General features: G+C 38.5%; 1 protein-coding gene across 7 annotated transcripts in view; it reads right to left on the reverse strand.

The window, feature by feature from the left end:
- Positions 1–17198, reverse strand: part of MAPK14 (mitogen-activated protein kinase 14) — a 75644-nt gene that overhangs the window by 21524 nt on the left and 36922 nt on the right. For all 7 annotated transcript variants that reach the window (XR_007462531.1, XR_007462532.1, XM_049652765.1 and 4 more), the window contains exons 4-8: positions 7744–7855; positions 6993–7022; positions 6616–6663; positions 5366–5480; positions 4718–4789 (exon numbers count right to left, since the gene is read on the reverse strand). Coding sequence is in view for 5 of the 7 variants with exons in the window: in XM_049652765.1 (XP_049508722.1) it covers positions 4718–4789; positions 5366–5480; positions 6616–6663; positions 6993–7022; positions 7744–7855 (377 nt within the window). In the remaining 2 variants the exon portion in view is untranslated. The remainder of the gene's footprint in view (positions 1–4717; positions 4790–5365; positions 5481–6615; positions 6664–6992; positions 7023–7743; positions 7856–17198) is intronic.

Genomic DNA, 17198 nt, shown 5'->3' on the forward strand with positions numbered 1-17198 from the left:
TCTCACAATCCGTGAGTTCGAGCCCCGCGTCGGGCTCTGTGCTGACACCTCAGAGCCTAGAGCCTGCTTTGGATTCTGTGTCTCCCTCTCTCTCTGCCCCTCCCCTGCTCATGCTCTGTCTCTCCCTGTCTCAAAAATAAATAAAAACATTAAAAAAAAATTTTTTTTTTTTTAAAAAAAAGAAGAAAAGAGTAAGTGTTGGTGAAGACACGGAGAAAAGCTCCTACATCACTGGTGGGCATGTAAAATGGTACAGCTGCTGTGGAAAACAGTTTGATAGCTCGTCAAAAAAGTAAACGTAGAATTACCACAGGACCCAACAATTCCACTCCTAGATATGTATACCCAAAAGAACTGAAAGCAGGGCCTCAAACAGAGAGCTATATGCCAATGTTCATTGTAGCACTATTCACAATTGCCAGAGGTGGAAATGGACCCAAGTGTCAACGAAAAGATGAGTGCATACACACACAGGGGAATACACAGAAAACGGAACGGAGTCCTGATAACATGCTGCAACACAGAAGAACCTTGAAAACATTATGGCTAAGGGAAAGAATCAAGGAAAAGAACAAATATTGTGTGATTCCACTTATATGAAATATCTAGAATAAGCCAATTGAGGAAGTTGAAGAGAGGAAACCAGAGGCTGTGGGAAGGAAGAATGGGGGTTATTGTTCAATGGGTACAGTTTCCGTTGGGGTGATGAAGATGTTTTGGAAATAAGATAGTGGTGATGGCTGCACAACTTTGTAAGTATAGTTAGTGCCAGTGGACTGTATATTTAAAAATGGTTAAGATGGTAAATTTTATGTTATGCGTTTTTTACCACAATAAGAAAAAGGTAAAATGGCAAATTTTATGTTAATACCTTTTACCACAAAAATATTTTTAATTCAGTTTCTAAGTTTCACTAGCCACATTGTAAGTGCTCAATAGCCACATGTCACTGGTGGCTACCAACCAGTGCACAGCCCAAACAGAAAACATTCACAACACCACAGACAATTCTATTAGATAGTTCTTATCTAGCAGCTAAAACCACCAGTTTTTTTTTAACTTTTTGATGTTTATTTTTTTTGAGACAGAGAGAGAGAGAGAGAGAGAGAGAGAGAGTGTGAGTGGGGGAGGGGCAGAGAGAGAGGGAGACACAGAATCCGAAGCAGGCTCCAGGCTCTGAGCTGTCAGCACAGAGCCCGATGCGGGGCTCAAACTCGCGAACCGCAAGATCATGACCTGAGCCAAGTCAGCCGCTTAACGGACTGAGCCACCTACGCACCCCTAAAACCACCAGTTCTAGATGAGAATAATATGATTAATACGTGAGGAAAACAGGGAGAAAACTGCACTCAACAGAAGAGCAGTTCTAGAGGCTGCCTCAGCATTCAGTTGCATTTAAAAATCATAAATAAGCAGTGGCTGCACATCTTGCCGGGCAAAGAAAGAATGTGTGGGGCCAGCACATCCTCCAAAGGAAAAAGAAAAAGAAAAATTTTAAGAAAAAGAAAAAGAAAAAAGAAAAGAAAAAGAAAAATTTGGGGAATAGGTAACAAATAAAATAACATAAAGAAACTGTGACCTGAGTCATAAGTAACAGTTTTGGATCTATCTTCTCTGGGTCTTGGTTTCCTCACATGTATAAAAAACAGGGAGTTCAATTAGATGTTTTCTAATATCCTTCCAGGCCCCCAAGTGGATAAGTCTAAATTATTAACTTTCTCATCTCATCGGTACCTTTAAAAAAAAATGAGGGGGCGCCAGGGTGGCTCAGTCGGTTAAGCATCTGACTCTTGATTTTGACTCAGGTCGTGATCTCACAGCTCGTGGGATCAAGCCCTGTGTTGGGCTCTGCGCTGACAGCATGGAGCCTGCTTGGGATTCTCTCTCCCTCTGCCCCTCCCTCTCTCTCTCGCTCTCAAAATAAGTAAATAAACTGTAAAAAAAAATGAGGAAAAACTGCCTAACTAATTTTTTTAGGATCAGCCTGAAAGGTTAAGAGTAAAAATCAACTGGTCTAAACTCTAGTTGTGCTCAGCACCTGCTGCACATTGGCAACAACCGGGGACTTAAAACATACGTCAAAGCCTGTGCTTGGACCCCACACCAGCTTTAGTTGAGTCTGTGAGGTGGTGCCCTGGCACTTGGGAGTTTTTAAAAGCTCCCCGAAGTATTCTGGTGAAAATGAGAGTTAAGAACCACTATGCTAGAATGCACATAACTGTACACTTCAGGCAAGAAAAAGTCCTAGAAAACGTTTTCCTCTCTCCTTGTCCGGCCAACAAATCTACATCCACACAGCTGGCAACTGACAGGATGGGGGTGGTATGTATTGCAAATACAAATCCTCTGAATTTGACTTTTATGATCCGGTAGAATATCTGTCTGAAAAAGAGCCAAGTACAAAAGAAATGGTGTAGTACTAAAATAGGAATTTTGAAATGAATTTTCGTGTATTAAAAAAAAGCCCATGGTAAAAAGCCTAAATGCTAGGTTTTCTAGCTAAAGCTCACAGAAGGAAAAGAAGTATGCACAAAAAGGGAAGACTTCTGGGGCGCCTGGGTGACTTGGTCAGTTAAGCGTCCAACACTTGATTTCAGCTCAGATCAGGATCTCACAGTCATGAGATCGAGCCTCACGTCAGGCTCCACACTGACAGCACGGAGCCTGCTTGGGATTCTCTCTCCCTCTGCTCCTACCCTGCTTGCACACATGTGCACACACTCTGTCTCTGTCTCTAAAATAAGAAAAAATAAAGGGAAGATGTCTTACAGGTTGAAAGTTAGCATTCTAAAAGAGTCAAGCCATCAGGGAGTAAGTAAGTCTGTGAGATAAAATCATAGGGCACAATTGCTTTAAAACCTTTCTACCAGTAGCCCGCCAAGGGGCTCCATCCTTTACTACTTGTCACACAATTTAAATAAAACAAACAAACAAAAACTTTTAATGATTCACAGGCAGACAGTAAAGTGGGAAGGTAAAGGGAAAAAGTGTTTCCCAAAAGTCAGTAATGAAGATGATGGCTAACATTTCCTGCCAGGCTCTAACTACTTTCCAGATACTGTCTCACTGAATTCTCACAACTGCCTTGTAAAGTACATACTATTAGCCTTTTATGGTTAAGGAAATCGAGAGACAGAGGTTAGAAAACACACAGCGGGGAGCATAAGAGGCAGGATCGAAACCCAGGAAATCTGATTCCAGAGTATGTGTTCTCAACCAGTACACCCTACTGTCTCTCTCCACTACTCTGCATGTCAATGCAGGCATGCGTGTCCAAAGCTGACTGCAGGTAAAAGGAGCTACAGATAATAAAGAAGAGGAAGGGGAGGGAGGAATCGAGAAATGCATCAGAGTAGTGTGCTTGGGAAGAGAGACATTAGTCTGCTGGATGGGGACTCTGAGCTGTGTACCTGAGGAAAAGGGGAATTAAAAATTTCCCTAATTCTCTTAGCTTGGACTATAATGTATATACCACATTTCTAAGAGGCAGATATAAGGTGAATGAAACAAACACTAGGTATTTAAACCAAGAATCCGGGACCGAGGAGCAGTAAGGTGAGTTCAGTACAGGGAGACAGAACTCTATCAATGCAGAAATAGTCAGGGAAATACACAACTTTGCCTGAGGGACAGAAGCTTTTCAGTTCATTAGGAAAGCACATTTTTCTTCAGCAGAAGATAGATAGAACATGTGGAGAGATAGCATGAACATTCACAGTCACCACAAAAGTATATCCCAAACTGTAAGCAAGTAAACGGACATTCTGGTATAAATTCAATGAGTTTGCTTAGGTGAGGGTCCGTTAAAACAGCTTTTAGGTCTCTAAGCATGATAGAACACATTCATAGCATGACTGCAGCATTTTTAAAGCCCAGCCAAACCCACTATAGGCTAGCCAGATGAATTTTACAAAAATCTTCAAACCTAATTCTAGACACATATTTTAACATTCTTTCTCACTTGAACATCTTCCCCAAGTGAAAGTAATGGGACTTCTAACAAACCACATTTGGATGATACTACTTCTAAAGCATGAAATGGGCATACAGCAGATGGGAAAGGGCCTAAAATAAAAGGGCCATGGTAAACCATGGGCTAGATGGTAAATCTGGCAGTAAATTAAGGTTTGGCTACAATCTAGATAAAAACAAAATTGTGCTGGAAAAAAAAAATTGTGCCATCACATGGCAGGATGACCTTATCATGTCTTCCTTTTATTATTTGTTGTTAAACAACAAATATAAAGAGAGTCAGCAGGTACATCATTATAGGGATGAAATATAATCTTTTTAACATGTAAATCAAACATAAAAGCTAAAGACACCCCTGATTTATAAATGGGTATCTTGCTCTCATTAAGTGTTTGTACAAGTAGACTAAACCAGTCATTGAGATCTGGAGTCTCTCAGGAATACGCTCGGGTTGCAGAACTGCTGTGGGAAGATTAATGTAATAAAGAACTCACTGCAAAAGATGACAGGTGAAAGATATAAAGAGTTCCCCAGCTTGTGAGGAATTTTTCCAACTCACAAGTAAAACTGAAGGCACTTTGTTGGCAAGGCAAGACACTTAGCCAGAGGGCAGATCTCATAACGCATGTCTCAACTATATAAGCAAGTAACTGAGAGCTTCTCTAGAGATAGGTAAAAATAATATACTTCCATGGACACTGGAATACAGATAAGAAACAAGAATCCAAAACTTTTTAAAGGATACGGTCTGTACCAGGAAACAACGTTCTTCCAGTCAACAGCTCAGCCATTATGCATCCCACTGACCAAATATCAACTGGCAAAATTAAAGAGAAAAGGGCATACAATGTCACTGTTATCATACCTGACCACAAATGGAATTATAACTAGAAGTGAAATACTCAACTTAATATTTAAGACATTTAAGGTCCACGATTCATGCTCATCTTTATGGAAGTTAGCTTACTAAGACCTTCACCCCACTAACGGGCTTCATAGGTAGGATATCAAAACATACTTAAGACAAAGAGAAATAAGCTGTTCACAAAGGGGTAGAGACTCTTATTGGTGGAAATGGTGGATTCTCCCAAGTCATGTTGAGAGGTTACAATTATGAACCCATTGTCTTCAGATAGAAGTACTCACAGAATACGCGGGAAATCTAAATAAATAAAAACTCAACTGCTAAATCATAAAGTTTGAAAGCGGTGTACATACAACACCACCCCCCTTCTCTATCTGAGCGACTGAAATATTTGCTGTCGACTTTAAAAGGATTACTGATGGAAACAAAAGATGCTTCCTCCCATTCCCACTACCTCCGCTTCTGAGAATCCCAAATACGCTCAACATGCTGCCCAAGAAGGTGCTAAATAACCAATAAAAGCAATACCTGTCTGGTTGTAATGCATCCAGTTCAGCATGATCTCAGGAGCCCTGTACCACCTAGTGGCCACATAGCCTGTCATTTCATCATCTGTATGTCGAGCCAGTCCAAAATCCAAGATCTAAGGGAGAGAAGAGAAATCAGGCACTGGAACAGTCAGGATCCTAAGTCTCATAAGGCAGGAGGGAAAAAACTCTACTGCCTCAGAAATGGGAAGAACAATACAGCACTTTCATAAACATACTTCCAAGTCTATGTTTGGAATGCATGATAAACACAGCAATTTAAAAAATGAAATTACAAAAAGCAAAACAAAAATGTTACTCCAAAGCATTTACCCAAGAGCGATGAAAACATACAGCCACACAAGGGCTTGCATGTGAATATTCATAGCAGCTTTACACAGCCCCAAACTGGAATCGAAGCAAAGGTCTATCAACAGGTAGATGGATAGACAAATCGTGGCATAGTCACAAAATGGATACTATTCAGCAACAAAAAGGAATGAACTACTGATATAACACAGATCTCAAAAATATTATACGAAGCAAAAATCAGATACACACACACAAATACTGTATGATTCCATTCGTGTGAAATTCCAGAAAAAAATAAATCTGTTCTATGGTGTCAGCAATTAGATCAGTGGTCCAGGATTAGGGGTAGAGGAGCAGGGAGTGGCTCGGAAGGAGCATAAGTCAGCTTCTGGAAGTGAAAAGGTGTTCTTTATTTTAATTGTGTTGGTGGTTAAATGGATACATAAATTTATCAAGGGTGCACTTAAAATGATTCTTCTTATTACATTTAATTACGTTTAAAAGAGTGATTAAAAATGAGAAAAAATATTCCAAAGCTGCTTGCTCTCTATATATTTATATTTATCCCCTATTTGAATTATTTTGAATGAGTGGCTTTTGCCATTCTTATCTTAGGAAACTAATCTAGTAATTATCTCTTCAGGATTGCTTACTTAATATTCAGACTATGATTTTCCTTTATTATAACTAACAAATTAAATTTCTAATGTAACTTTATTTTAGAATGAAAATACGACACCTGATGCCACCTTCAATATCCTTTAAACTAAGACTTATTAAGTCTGTGATTCAAATTTCAAACTCTGATATTTCTAAGGAAAATATGAATTTTCAGACAAAATGTCATGATTTTATAAACCCATTTACTACGTAAGTCTGCCTGGTTAGTCAAACATGTAATTACAAGTGGAAACAATTCCCACCATCTCTTCATCTTACCTTCAGCTCACAGTCTTCATTCACAGCTAGATTACTAGGCTTCAGGTCCTAGGAAGCAAGTCCAGAGAGGACATGATCAACTCTATGATTCATGCTACGTTTTCTCCCCACAGGTAATGATGAAGATCCAAACATAAAAGTAAGACTTTATTCAGCTATAAGTGATCTCCATCTATAGTCAGTCACTACCTAGTCCTAATTAGCCTTAAATAGTAAAAACCACACACATTTCTTTAATCAGTTTAAACTTAGAGTAAAGTTATAATCAATAGTTCAATGGCTAAAATAAGCTTAGACTAGGATCTTGGCCACATGCCGGTCCTCTCCACTTCAGCGCTCCCTCCCCAAATAATGCAATCAAAATCACAATACATTACCCTGTGAATTATGTCAGCTGAATGTATATACTGTGAAAGAGAAAAAAGTCAGTTAAATCAAAAAGTTATCTCCAACCTCTTATGGCCATATGACATAGTTAAAGTATATTTTCATGAATCAGTAAGAACTACTAGTATTAAAAAGTAGCATTAGAAATGACAAGTAATTATCAGTAATCTGAACATTTATCATAACTATGATTTCTATACCATCGACTCTATTCATAGAGTTGAAGTATAAGTGAAACAGCTTTCAACCTATTTTCTGGCTAGTGCTCTGGAGCTCACTAGGGACTCAAAGCTGCTAAATGTCAATGTCAAAGGTGCTTTAATTTTAAAACATTACTTATCTGCCCTTCCCACAAACAAATTAGCATCCTAGAGGAGGTTTTTAAAGTTTCAACATGACTCTGACCAGACATTAGATTAGATCAAGAGATTATGACTACTCTTTAGAAGGAAGAATGAAGAGTCCTGAGCTCTCAGACATACATATTGAAATATCTATTATGGGTGGAATGATATGATGTCTGGACTTGTCTTAAAAGAATCCAGGGCTTGGGGAATACAACAGAAACAAGATTGGCCATATTTTGGTAGCTGTGGTCATTGAGTAAACGCAGGGGTTCATTACAGTATAATTGTACTTGTGATTTTATGTTTGAAATTTTCCATAAGAAAGGGTTTTTTTTTTTTTTCTTTCTTCTTCTTCTTTCTCTTAAGCCTTGAGATGGAGAAAGGGAGACTATACCTTGAGACCTCGGAGAATCTGGTAGATAAGGAACTGAACATGGTCATCCGTAAGCTTCTGACATTTCACAATGTTGTTCAGATCTGCTCCCATGAGATGGGTCACCAGATACCTAGAAATTAATGGAGAGTTACACAATAATCCAGAACCCCTGTGAAAGCTCTTAATTTCATAAGACTTCTAGAAGTATTTAAGAAAAGGCAATTGCCTAAAAGGCAATCTACTGAATAGAAGATATCTGCAAATGATATATCTGATAAAGGGTTAGTATCTAAAATATATAAAGCACTGATACAACTGAACACACCAAAAGCAAATAATCCAATTAAAAAATGGGCAGAAGATATGAACAGACATTTCCCCAAAGAAGACATACAGATGGCCAATAGACACAGGAAAAGATGCTCAACATCACTCGTTATCAGGGAAATGAAAATCAAAATCACAATGAGATACCACCTATGACTGTCAGAATGGCTGGAATAAAAAATTCAAGAAACAAGTATTGGTGAGGATGTAGAGAAAAAGGAACCCTCATGCACTACTGGTAGGAATGCAAACTGGTGCAGCTGCTGTGGAAAACAGTATGGAGGTTCCTCAAAAAATTAAAAATAGAACTATCATATGTCCAGTAATCACACTATTGGGTATTTACCCTCAAAATACAAAAACACTAATTCAAAGGGATACATGCACCCCTCTGTTTATAGCAGCATTATTTACAATAGCCAAGGTATGGAAGCAGCCCAAGTGTCCATCAACTGATGAATACAGATGTGGTATATATATACACAGTGTAATATTTCATATACCATATATGGTATATACATAGTGCAACAACATAGATAGAGGTAGAAAGTATAATGCTAAGCAAAATAAGTCGGTCTAAGAAAGACAAGTACCATATAGTTTCACTCATATGTGGAACTTAAGAAAACAAATGAATAAAGGAAAAAAAGAGAGAGAGAGAGAGACAAACCAAGAAACAGACTCTTAACTACAGAGAACAAACTGATGGTTACCAGAGGGGAGGTGGGTAGGGGGGTTGATGAAATAGGTGATAGGGATAAAAGAGTACAGTTATCATGATGCACAAAAGAGAAGAGAAGAGAAGAGAGAAGAGAAGGGAAGAGAAGGAAGGGAAGGGAAGGCAAGGCAGTAAGTATGACAGTGACAGCTAAAAACTTAGTAACTACATGGGGGGCTCATTACCCCTATTCTAACTTTACCACCTTCCATCTAGTTTTCTAAAAATTTCTATAATCCTTCTTACTAGATGTATCTTTTCTTAGGTTCTCTGAAGAAAGAGACAAGAAAAAAGCAAAGATGAAGATCAGAATGATGTATGTGTCAATATCAGTTTAAAAAAAATGTTGCATGAGAAATACACAGTGCAACTAAATACATGGCCATGATGAAGTATCTTGATTTTTAAATCTATCATTGTTATTTTCACCTCATTATAAACCAAGTTGTAGGCACTAAAATAGGAACATTTTTAAATTTTCAAATTACAATTCTCCTTTTTCAGGATTCACTGGTAAAAGGATATTGTTCACTGACAATATTCCTGCATTTACTTTAAAGGAAGGAGGAATATTATCTATAAAGCAAAATGGGGCATTCCAGAACCTCTCCGCACAGGTGTGGTCCTGGTTATTAACCTTACGTGGTAAGATTAGGGAAACGATTACATTCAAGTCCAACAGGTTCACCACAAATATTCTAGATGCAATGCCTTACCCACTCATTACTGTATTACACAGCTATGGGAACATAAAAACCAGATCAGCAGTAAAAAGGCTGAATTTTTAAAAATCAAGTTAGGTTTTATCTACTGTGTAAGAATCACTACTCGTTCCTGAGGCTGAATAATAATGTATACCAGTTGAGCTATTACAAATGCTTTCATTTCATTTCTATTTTTATATTTTATAAATTTAGAGGAAAAGAGACTAGGCCAGTAAATTTAAATCTATTAATCGTTATATAAATATGTGCACGATCTCTCTTCATACACACACACACCCCACCCCACATCACACCACACCACACATTATATTGTTACTTTCTCTCCTTAAAGAGGAACTGAATTTTTCTCCTGTTTCGTAATTTCCCTTTTGGGCGGATATGGTCAGTTCCCAATTTCACATAGATCAAAAGAACTTAGCCTAGATATAAAAGTAAGACTTTAGCATTTCATATTTTTAAAGGTTGCACAATTACACGTCCTTGAGGAAAGGGCAGACTCTAAATGTAATTTAAAGAGTAAAATGGACTTTTTGAAAGGCTTCATTAAAGGTAGTTCTCTTTTAAGAGATGTTCCAAGCTCAACATAACAACCAAATGTAGTCAGTGCTTGCTCTGTGTATCATGCCTGTGTCTCATGTATTCTTCCCGACAACTCTATAAGGTAAGTCTCATTAGCCTTGCCATTTCACTGATGAGGAAACAGAACAAGGATATGTAACTTGCTCAAGGTTAAAACAGTGATAATACCAAGGGTTGAATCAAAAACCGTTTGTTCTCAGGACCATGGTCTTTTTTTTTTTTTTAACTTTTTTTTTTAATGTTTATTTTTGAGAGAGAGAGAGAGAGAGCTAGCATAAGCAGGGGAGGGGCAGAGAGAGAGGGAGACACAGAATCCGAAGCAGGCTCCAGGCTCTGGGCTGTCAGCACAGAGCCCGATGAGGGGCTTAAACCCACAAACTGTAAGATCATGACGTGAGCTGAAGTCAGATGCTTAACCAACTGAGCCACCCAGGCACCCAGGACCATGGTCTTAATCACAGCACATACTGCTTCCAAATTCTTCCATTTGACCTCAAATGTAAGTCAAAAGAATGATCTTCTTTAAAAAAAAAAAAAGTTTTCTAAGTGTCACAATAATCAGGGAAGCAGTATCTCTAGATGATTTCCATAATAATTCTCAATTAAGTAATTTGACAGTAAGTATCAAAGTAAGTAACTTTGATACTTACTATCAAAGTTAATCTTTACTGAAAGAAGAAAGTTGGCAAAAGCCTAGCAATATTCCATCTTAATCACAGTCACTGTATTTTTTTAGCCCCAACTAACACATAATCTGACAAATATGAGAATGTTATCAATAACTGGTTAATATTTTGAAATCAGGACTTCTCCCAGAAGATCAAGTATAATGGTTGCCATATGCATAATATCAATTATGACAAAATGTAAGGCTCAGGTTGAGGAAGAGAGAATCCAATTTCTATTTTATAAGTGTTTTGCAAAGAATTACATTTTATGACTTTGGATAGAACAAGGATTATTCTCTCGATTTTAAAAAATAATTTTAAGGAGAAAAGGTAAACAAAGAGAACATTGTTCTACATGATTCCACTTAGAATCTCCCTTAATTTGTCTTGAAATAAAACCTAAAAATCTTAACTCTCTAATATGCCTGTTCTAGTTCACAAAGATGTTAAGCAGTATTATCAAAACAACCATAGTAATTTCAAATATAACTATTGTGTTTAAATGGTTACCAGTGACTTAAGAAATCCTATACAGCCAGGGGTGCCTGGATGGCTCAGTTGGTTAAGTGTCCGACTTCAGCTCAGGCCATGATCTCATGGTTCGTGAGTTCAAGCCCCGCGTCTGAGCTGACAGCTCAGAGCCTGGAGCCTGCTCGAGATTCTGTGTCTCCCTCTCTCTCTGACCCTCCCCTGCTCGCACTCTGTCTCTCTCTCTCTCAAAAATAAATAAACATTAAGAAAAAAAAATTTTTAAGAAATCCTATATAGCCAGAAGACCACTGCGTGCACAGCCTGAGAGACAAAGAGCATGCTTTTAATTAGAATATTCCACCACTGTCCCTATCAGAGACCACATCTATTTTATCAGTAAAATTTCCAGGTAGAGGGTGAGACTGTCAAAACATTAAATTAACGAGTCTATATAGTAATAACTATCATGCATTGCTGCCAGGCTACAATTAAATAAACTAAAAAGCATTCATGGCAGAAATGTCTTGCAGGGAGTAACCTAATCACTGTATGTTGTTTCCACGAATCCCAAAGACTAATTCACAACAACCAATTGTCAAATTCCAGCTCATCATACACTGAAAGGTTTCAAAAATAAACCTTCCAACAGTGGACAAAAGCAAGCATCATGCAAAGTTACTGAATGTTTATGGAAGAGGTATGAACTTTTAAAACGGTGAACAAGGGAGAAGAAAATGTAGATGAACACATTTTGAATAAGTCTATTCCAAAAGGAGCATTCATGGATAACCACATTTCTACAGCATTTGTCTCTGGAAAGCAAATTTAGTTACATTTTGGTAAAGACATGACTACTATTGTCAGTGTTCATAATACCTCAAATAAATTAACAGAGGTTTGACTTGAGAAAGCCAGAATGCTATCTAGTTGTCATCTTTTCTTTCTCTCTGTTTATTTTTAAGCTAGAAAGGAAAATCAAATGTAGAACAATTATGATGGACTTTTCAAAGAAATTAACTACCACAGATTTGGGGCCCAAGCCTCGTCTGGATTCCAAAATACATGGTTTCCTCAACCCTAATTGGACAAAGAAATAAGTTGAAAGTTTTTTTTTTTTTTCCATAAAAGGAATATTTGACAAAATTAAAGACATTTATTTAGGGTAAGAGAGATATTTTTCTCAAATAACAAGATGAGTTATAGATACCCTATTTCAAGAATTTATAACTCACCCAGTCACAAAGAATGAGGACCATATAACCATCTCTCTCTTTAAATGAGAACCTACGGCACAAGTGGTATGGAGTGGTAAAAATTATGATAAATCTTAAATTCAAATGACAAGTTCCTTTTGGCTACAGAGTGAGACAGGGATACCACACAGCCTTAGACTGTGCAATCTGTAAAGACACTGATAAAGTGACTACTTCATAGACGAAGATAGACAATGTGCTCTTGAACTTACAAGGGACCCCCCCGCATGTGACAGGGAGAGGAAAGAACATATTTTAGCATCATAAGCAGTTGCCTTTACACCTAAAGAAAGGCTATCAAGATGAATGTTTGAGCAGTTCTCCATAATGGTCTACATTTCAGCTGTGTCCTCAACACCCTCTATCTCCAGCTGAAAAAGCCCCCTGCTTAACAGTGGTTAACCGTATCCAGAAGGCTCTGGAAGAGGTCTGCTGGGCAGCAGGGTTGCTGCTGTTGATAAGAGGCCCCGCGTTGGCCTGGAGACCAGGAGCCGAAATAATGACCAGAAACAAAGATCCACTGGTGTGTCAGCCAAGCAGGATGCTCGACCAGTCAGCTTCCTCCCTCCCTGCTGAACGGTTCTGAGGGCTCCCTATCGCAGCCGCAGGCCACTAGAGCAGACAGAGAATGTAGGCCAGAATGACCAGGCCCAGGATGGCAAAGAACATCAGGATGAAAATACCCAGCATGATGGAGCCCTTGGCCAAGGAGGCCTTTGGATTCTGGGCAAATTGAGCTGTGAGCATAGAGGCTGCAGCCAGTGGAGAGACATGGGTCCCTCTCTTCCCTTTCTAGTGCTCCCATCTTTAAAAATGAATTAAGTAATTAACAGAAACCCATGGGGGAGGGGAAGGAAAAAAAAAGAAAAAAAAAGAGGTTAGAGTGGGAGAGAGAGCCAAAGCATAAGAGACTCTTAAAAACTGAGAACAAACTGAGGGTTGATGGGGGCTGGAAGGGAGGGGAAAGTGGGTGATGGGCACTGAGGAGGGCACCTTTTGGGATGAGCACTGGGTGTTGTATGGAAACTAATTTGACAATAAATTTCATATAATAAAAAATTTAAAAAATGCACTTAAAAAAATGAATTAAGTAAATTGGACTTTATTAGTCTAAAGGCTGAAAAGACAATTTCATGGCCTGATTCAAATCTTGTTCTTCACTTTCCTTGGAAGATGGTCTCCCTTAAATTAAATCAAACATAAAGAGCACAAATCACCATCTCCCAAAGTGATCATAAGTAAAATCTACTGTACCAGCAAAAAGGCAGAACTCTGCATTAAGAGGTTTTCAGTACTCTCAACAGTGCCCCATTTTAGAACTTCACTTATTAAGCACTTCTTCGATAACACCCAATTGTCAAGACTCCTCCCCTACCACCTTTCTTTTTAAAGCATGATACAATCAGAAAAAATCTTCATAGAAAAAACAAAAATCTCTCTTATATCTATAGATTGGCATGTCTACTACTGTTAGTCCTATTTGATAAAGCAATCATCACAAGGCAAAAAAATATTTCCACATTTAAACAAAGTATTTAAAATAATCACAGGGATTGACAATTTGTAGCCACAAGCCTCTGAAATACATCCAGTGATCCTTGGGACTCATTACAATCTATTTGCAACACAGCAGCGGAGTAATTTTTTAAAAATAAAAATCAGATCATATCACTTCTCTCCTTTTCCTTTAGAATAAAGATAAAAACCCCCTCAATGGCCGAATAAAACCTTACATAATCCAGCACCCTGTTCCCAAATATCTCTCTGACCTCATCATCTACTTCTCTCCCCTGTTCCATTCAGCTCCACACTGGCTTCCTTACTCCAGGCACAGAGACCCCTTGCTGAAATTCCAATTCAGCATGGAGTCTTCTATCTCAGGACCTTTGCACTGGCTATTCTTTCTGCTTAGAATGCTCTCCTGCCTGGAATGCTCTTCCCCCAGAATATCCGTGAGTCTAATTCCTCTACTCCTTCAAATGTTTGCTCCAAAATTCACCTTCGCAATGAGAAGGCCATTGGCCACTGCATCTCACACCCTGCCCTCACACTTCTAAATTCCCCTTTCTACATTACCTTTTCTTTTTGTCCACAGCATTATTGCCTGCTAATACACTAAATTTTTTTTATGCTCATGGTTTATTGTTATCTATCTGTACAATGCTCAAGGAGGACAAAATTATTTTTGTTCCCTGTAGTATCTATAGAAACTAGAACAGTATCTGGTAGATAGTAGGCACTAAATTACTACTGAACAGAATCTAATGACTCAGGACAATGCATATAGAATTACTAGTAGGACCAAGGAAGATACATCTCATTAAAATACTCATGCCAAAGATCTTATCTGGTAAGCAGACCAGATGGTTTTAATGTAAGGAGTAAAGGCACCATTTAGCAGCCATGTAGACAGCTTAGCCAGCTTATTTCACAACAAACTATTCTCCTCATTTAAAGCAAAGATCACTGAGAGGTGACTTCTAAATTATCTGCATCAATAAACCTGGACTCAATATTTTACTATATGGTCTACATTACAGTATAAAAACAAAAAGCTAGTCAAAAGAGAATATACTGAGCATACTACCAGAAAATTAGATCATCAACCAGTTGTAAACAAGACAGCACAAGGTTATTTCTTCAATCACTCCACCAACAAATATTAATTGTTGAGCACTGGGGATGCAATGATGAAAAAAGGGAGTTACAGAATTTAGATGAGAGGAAGGCATTTATGAATATAAACTCCTAAGAAAGCATGATTAGAGCTATAAAATATCAAGGTGCTAGAGAACACACAAAAGAGGGCCCCAACCCAGACTTAGGAAGGAGTTAATTGAAGGGAAAGATTTATTTTTTATTTTTTATTTAAAAAAAAATTTTTTTTTAATTTATTTTTGAGACAGAGCATGAGCAGGGGAGGGGCAGAAAGAGAGGGAGACACAGAATCTGAAGCAGGCTCTAGGCTCTGAGCTGTCAGCACAGAGCCTGACACGGGGCTCGAACTCACGGACTGTGAGATCATGACCTGAGCTGAGGGCAGACGCTTAACCGATTGAGCCACCCAGGCGCCCCGGGAAAGATTTATTGAAGGACCCAAACTCTAAGCCAGACCCTGAAGCTTCTTTACCTTTTTAAATTAGCTCATCTGAGAAAAGGGGGACATCTTATTGACCATATCAGACAAAAACTCAATGGTATTAAATGTAAGTCACTGAAGACAGCTACAAGGAGTTTCACCAACTCTCTACCCTCAGCAGGTCGGCAGCAGACCTGCGAAGGAAGGAAGTTGCAAATATACTGTTGATACAGTTAACTCCTTCATCTTTCTCCCAGACTGCTTCTCTTCCTGCATTACCTATCTTGGGTGCTCAGCCTATTTTCAAAGAATGAAAGTATTTCTGTAAGCCCAAACAATGAGGCTGGGTATTTCTTTCACAGTGATAGAGGAAAGCATTACTTCCGAGCAGATAATGCTTATTTGCTAAATTAGGAAAACAACTCTTCTCTGCCACAAAAGCCAATCAATCATAATTTACTTACACAGTTTTTATCCAAATACAAAACAAAAATCAATGCTTATCTATCAACTCCTTTAACATTCTCCATTCAATCAAATCTCTTTTTCTGTACACTTGACACGTTTTCTTCATTTCTTTGACTGTCTGGAATAAATTTCAACCTCTAAGCCCCATCTATATTTACCTATTTCTTCAGACCCAATTATTACTGTGTTTAGAGGCTTTCCTCTACTGAGTTTCTCCTGTGTCTTGAGACCCTGCATGTTGCTTCGACATTAGAAATTTGACTTGGTCCTTTAGTTATTTTAGGCAAACATTTATGTTTTGTCTCATTAAAATCAGGCACCACATACAACTGGAAGGCCTTCAGTTGTGACATCTTACACAGAACCAATCATAGTATCTACCCAGTAAGAAAGGCTGGCAGACTTTCAAATAATAATCACAGCCCTGGATCAAGAAAAATGTCATTAGAAATACATTTAGAAAAAAAAAAAATACATTTAGAGCCAAAAGACCTGAGTTGTATGCAATTTCATATGTAGTATTACAGAATTCAGTTATTCTCTCGACCACAGTTTCCTCATCTGAAACCTCTAAGTACTAAAGATTCGACTATCTCTCTGCCCCTCCCCCACTCGTGCCCTGTCTCTCTGTCTCAAAAATAAACAAAACATAAAAAAAAAACAAAAACAAAAACAAAACTTTAAAGATTCAACAAGGAAGAAAACAAACTCCCTGCTCTACTACACCGTGCAAGCCAGAGGGAAAAGAGACACAATCACAAATACAGGATGGCAACATCTGCTAAGAACAACGTGGAGTAAGGTGTAGACACGGATGGTGGTAGGCTGAAGCTATGCTAGTGAGGGGAAAAAGAGCTTCTGGTGAAGAGACCTTTGAGTGGGTCCTGGAAGAAACGAAGGAGCCAGTCATGTGGATATGTGGGGAGGGTGTTCAGGCCAACGTTAGAAACCAGGATAAAGGTCCCACTGGGAATGTGGATGTCCATATTCAAGCAAGAACACAGAGGCCAGAGTGGATGGATGCAGAGAGTGGGTGGGAAGAATATTAGATGTGGTCAGGGAGTGCACAGGAACAAATCATGTAGGATCTTCCAGAACCTACCACACTGCCTATGGTTTATTAAAAATTTTGGGGCGCCTGGGTGGCGCAGTCGGTTAAGCGTCCGACTTCAGCTCAGGTCATGA

Source organism: Panthera uncia (assembly GCF_023721935.1).
Source record: "Panthera uncia isolate 11264 chromosome B2 unlocalized genomic scaffold, Puncia_PCG_1.0 HiC_scaffold_24, whole genome shotgun sequence".
Lineage (NCBI taxonomy): Eukaryota > Metazoa > Chordata > Mammalia > Carnivora > Felidae > Panthera > Panthera uncia.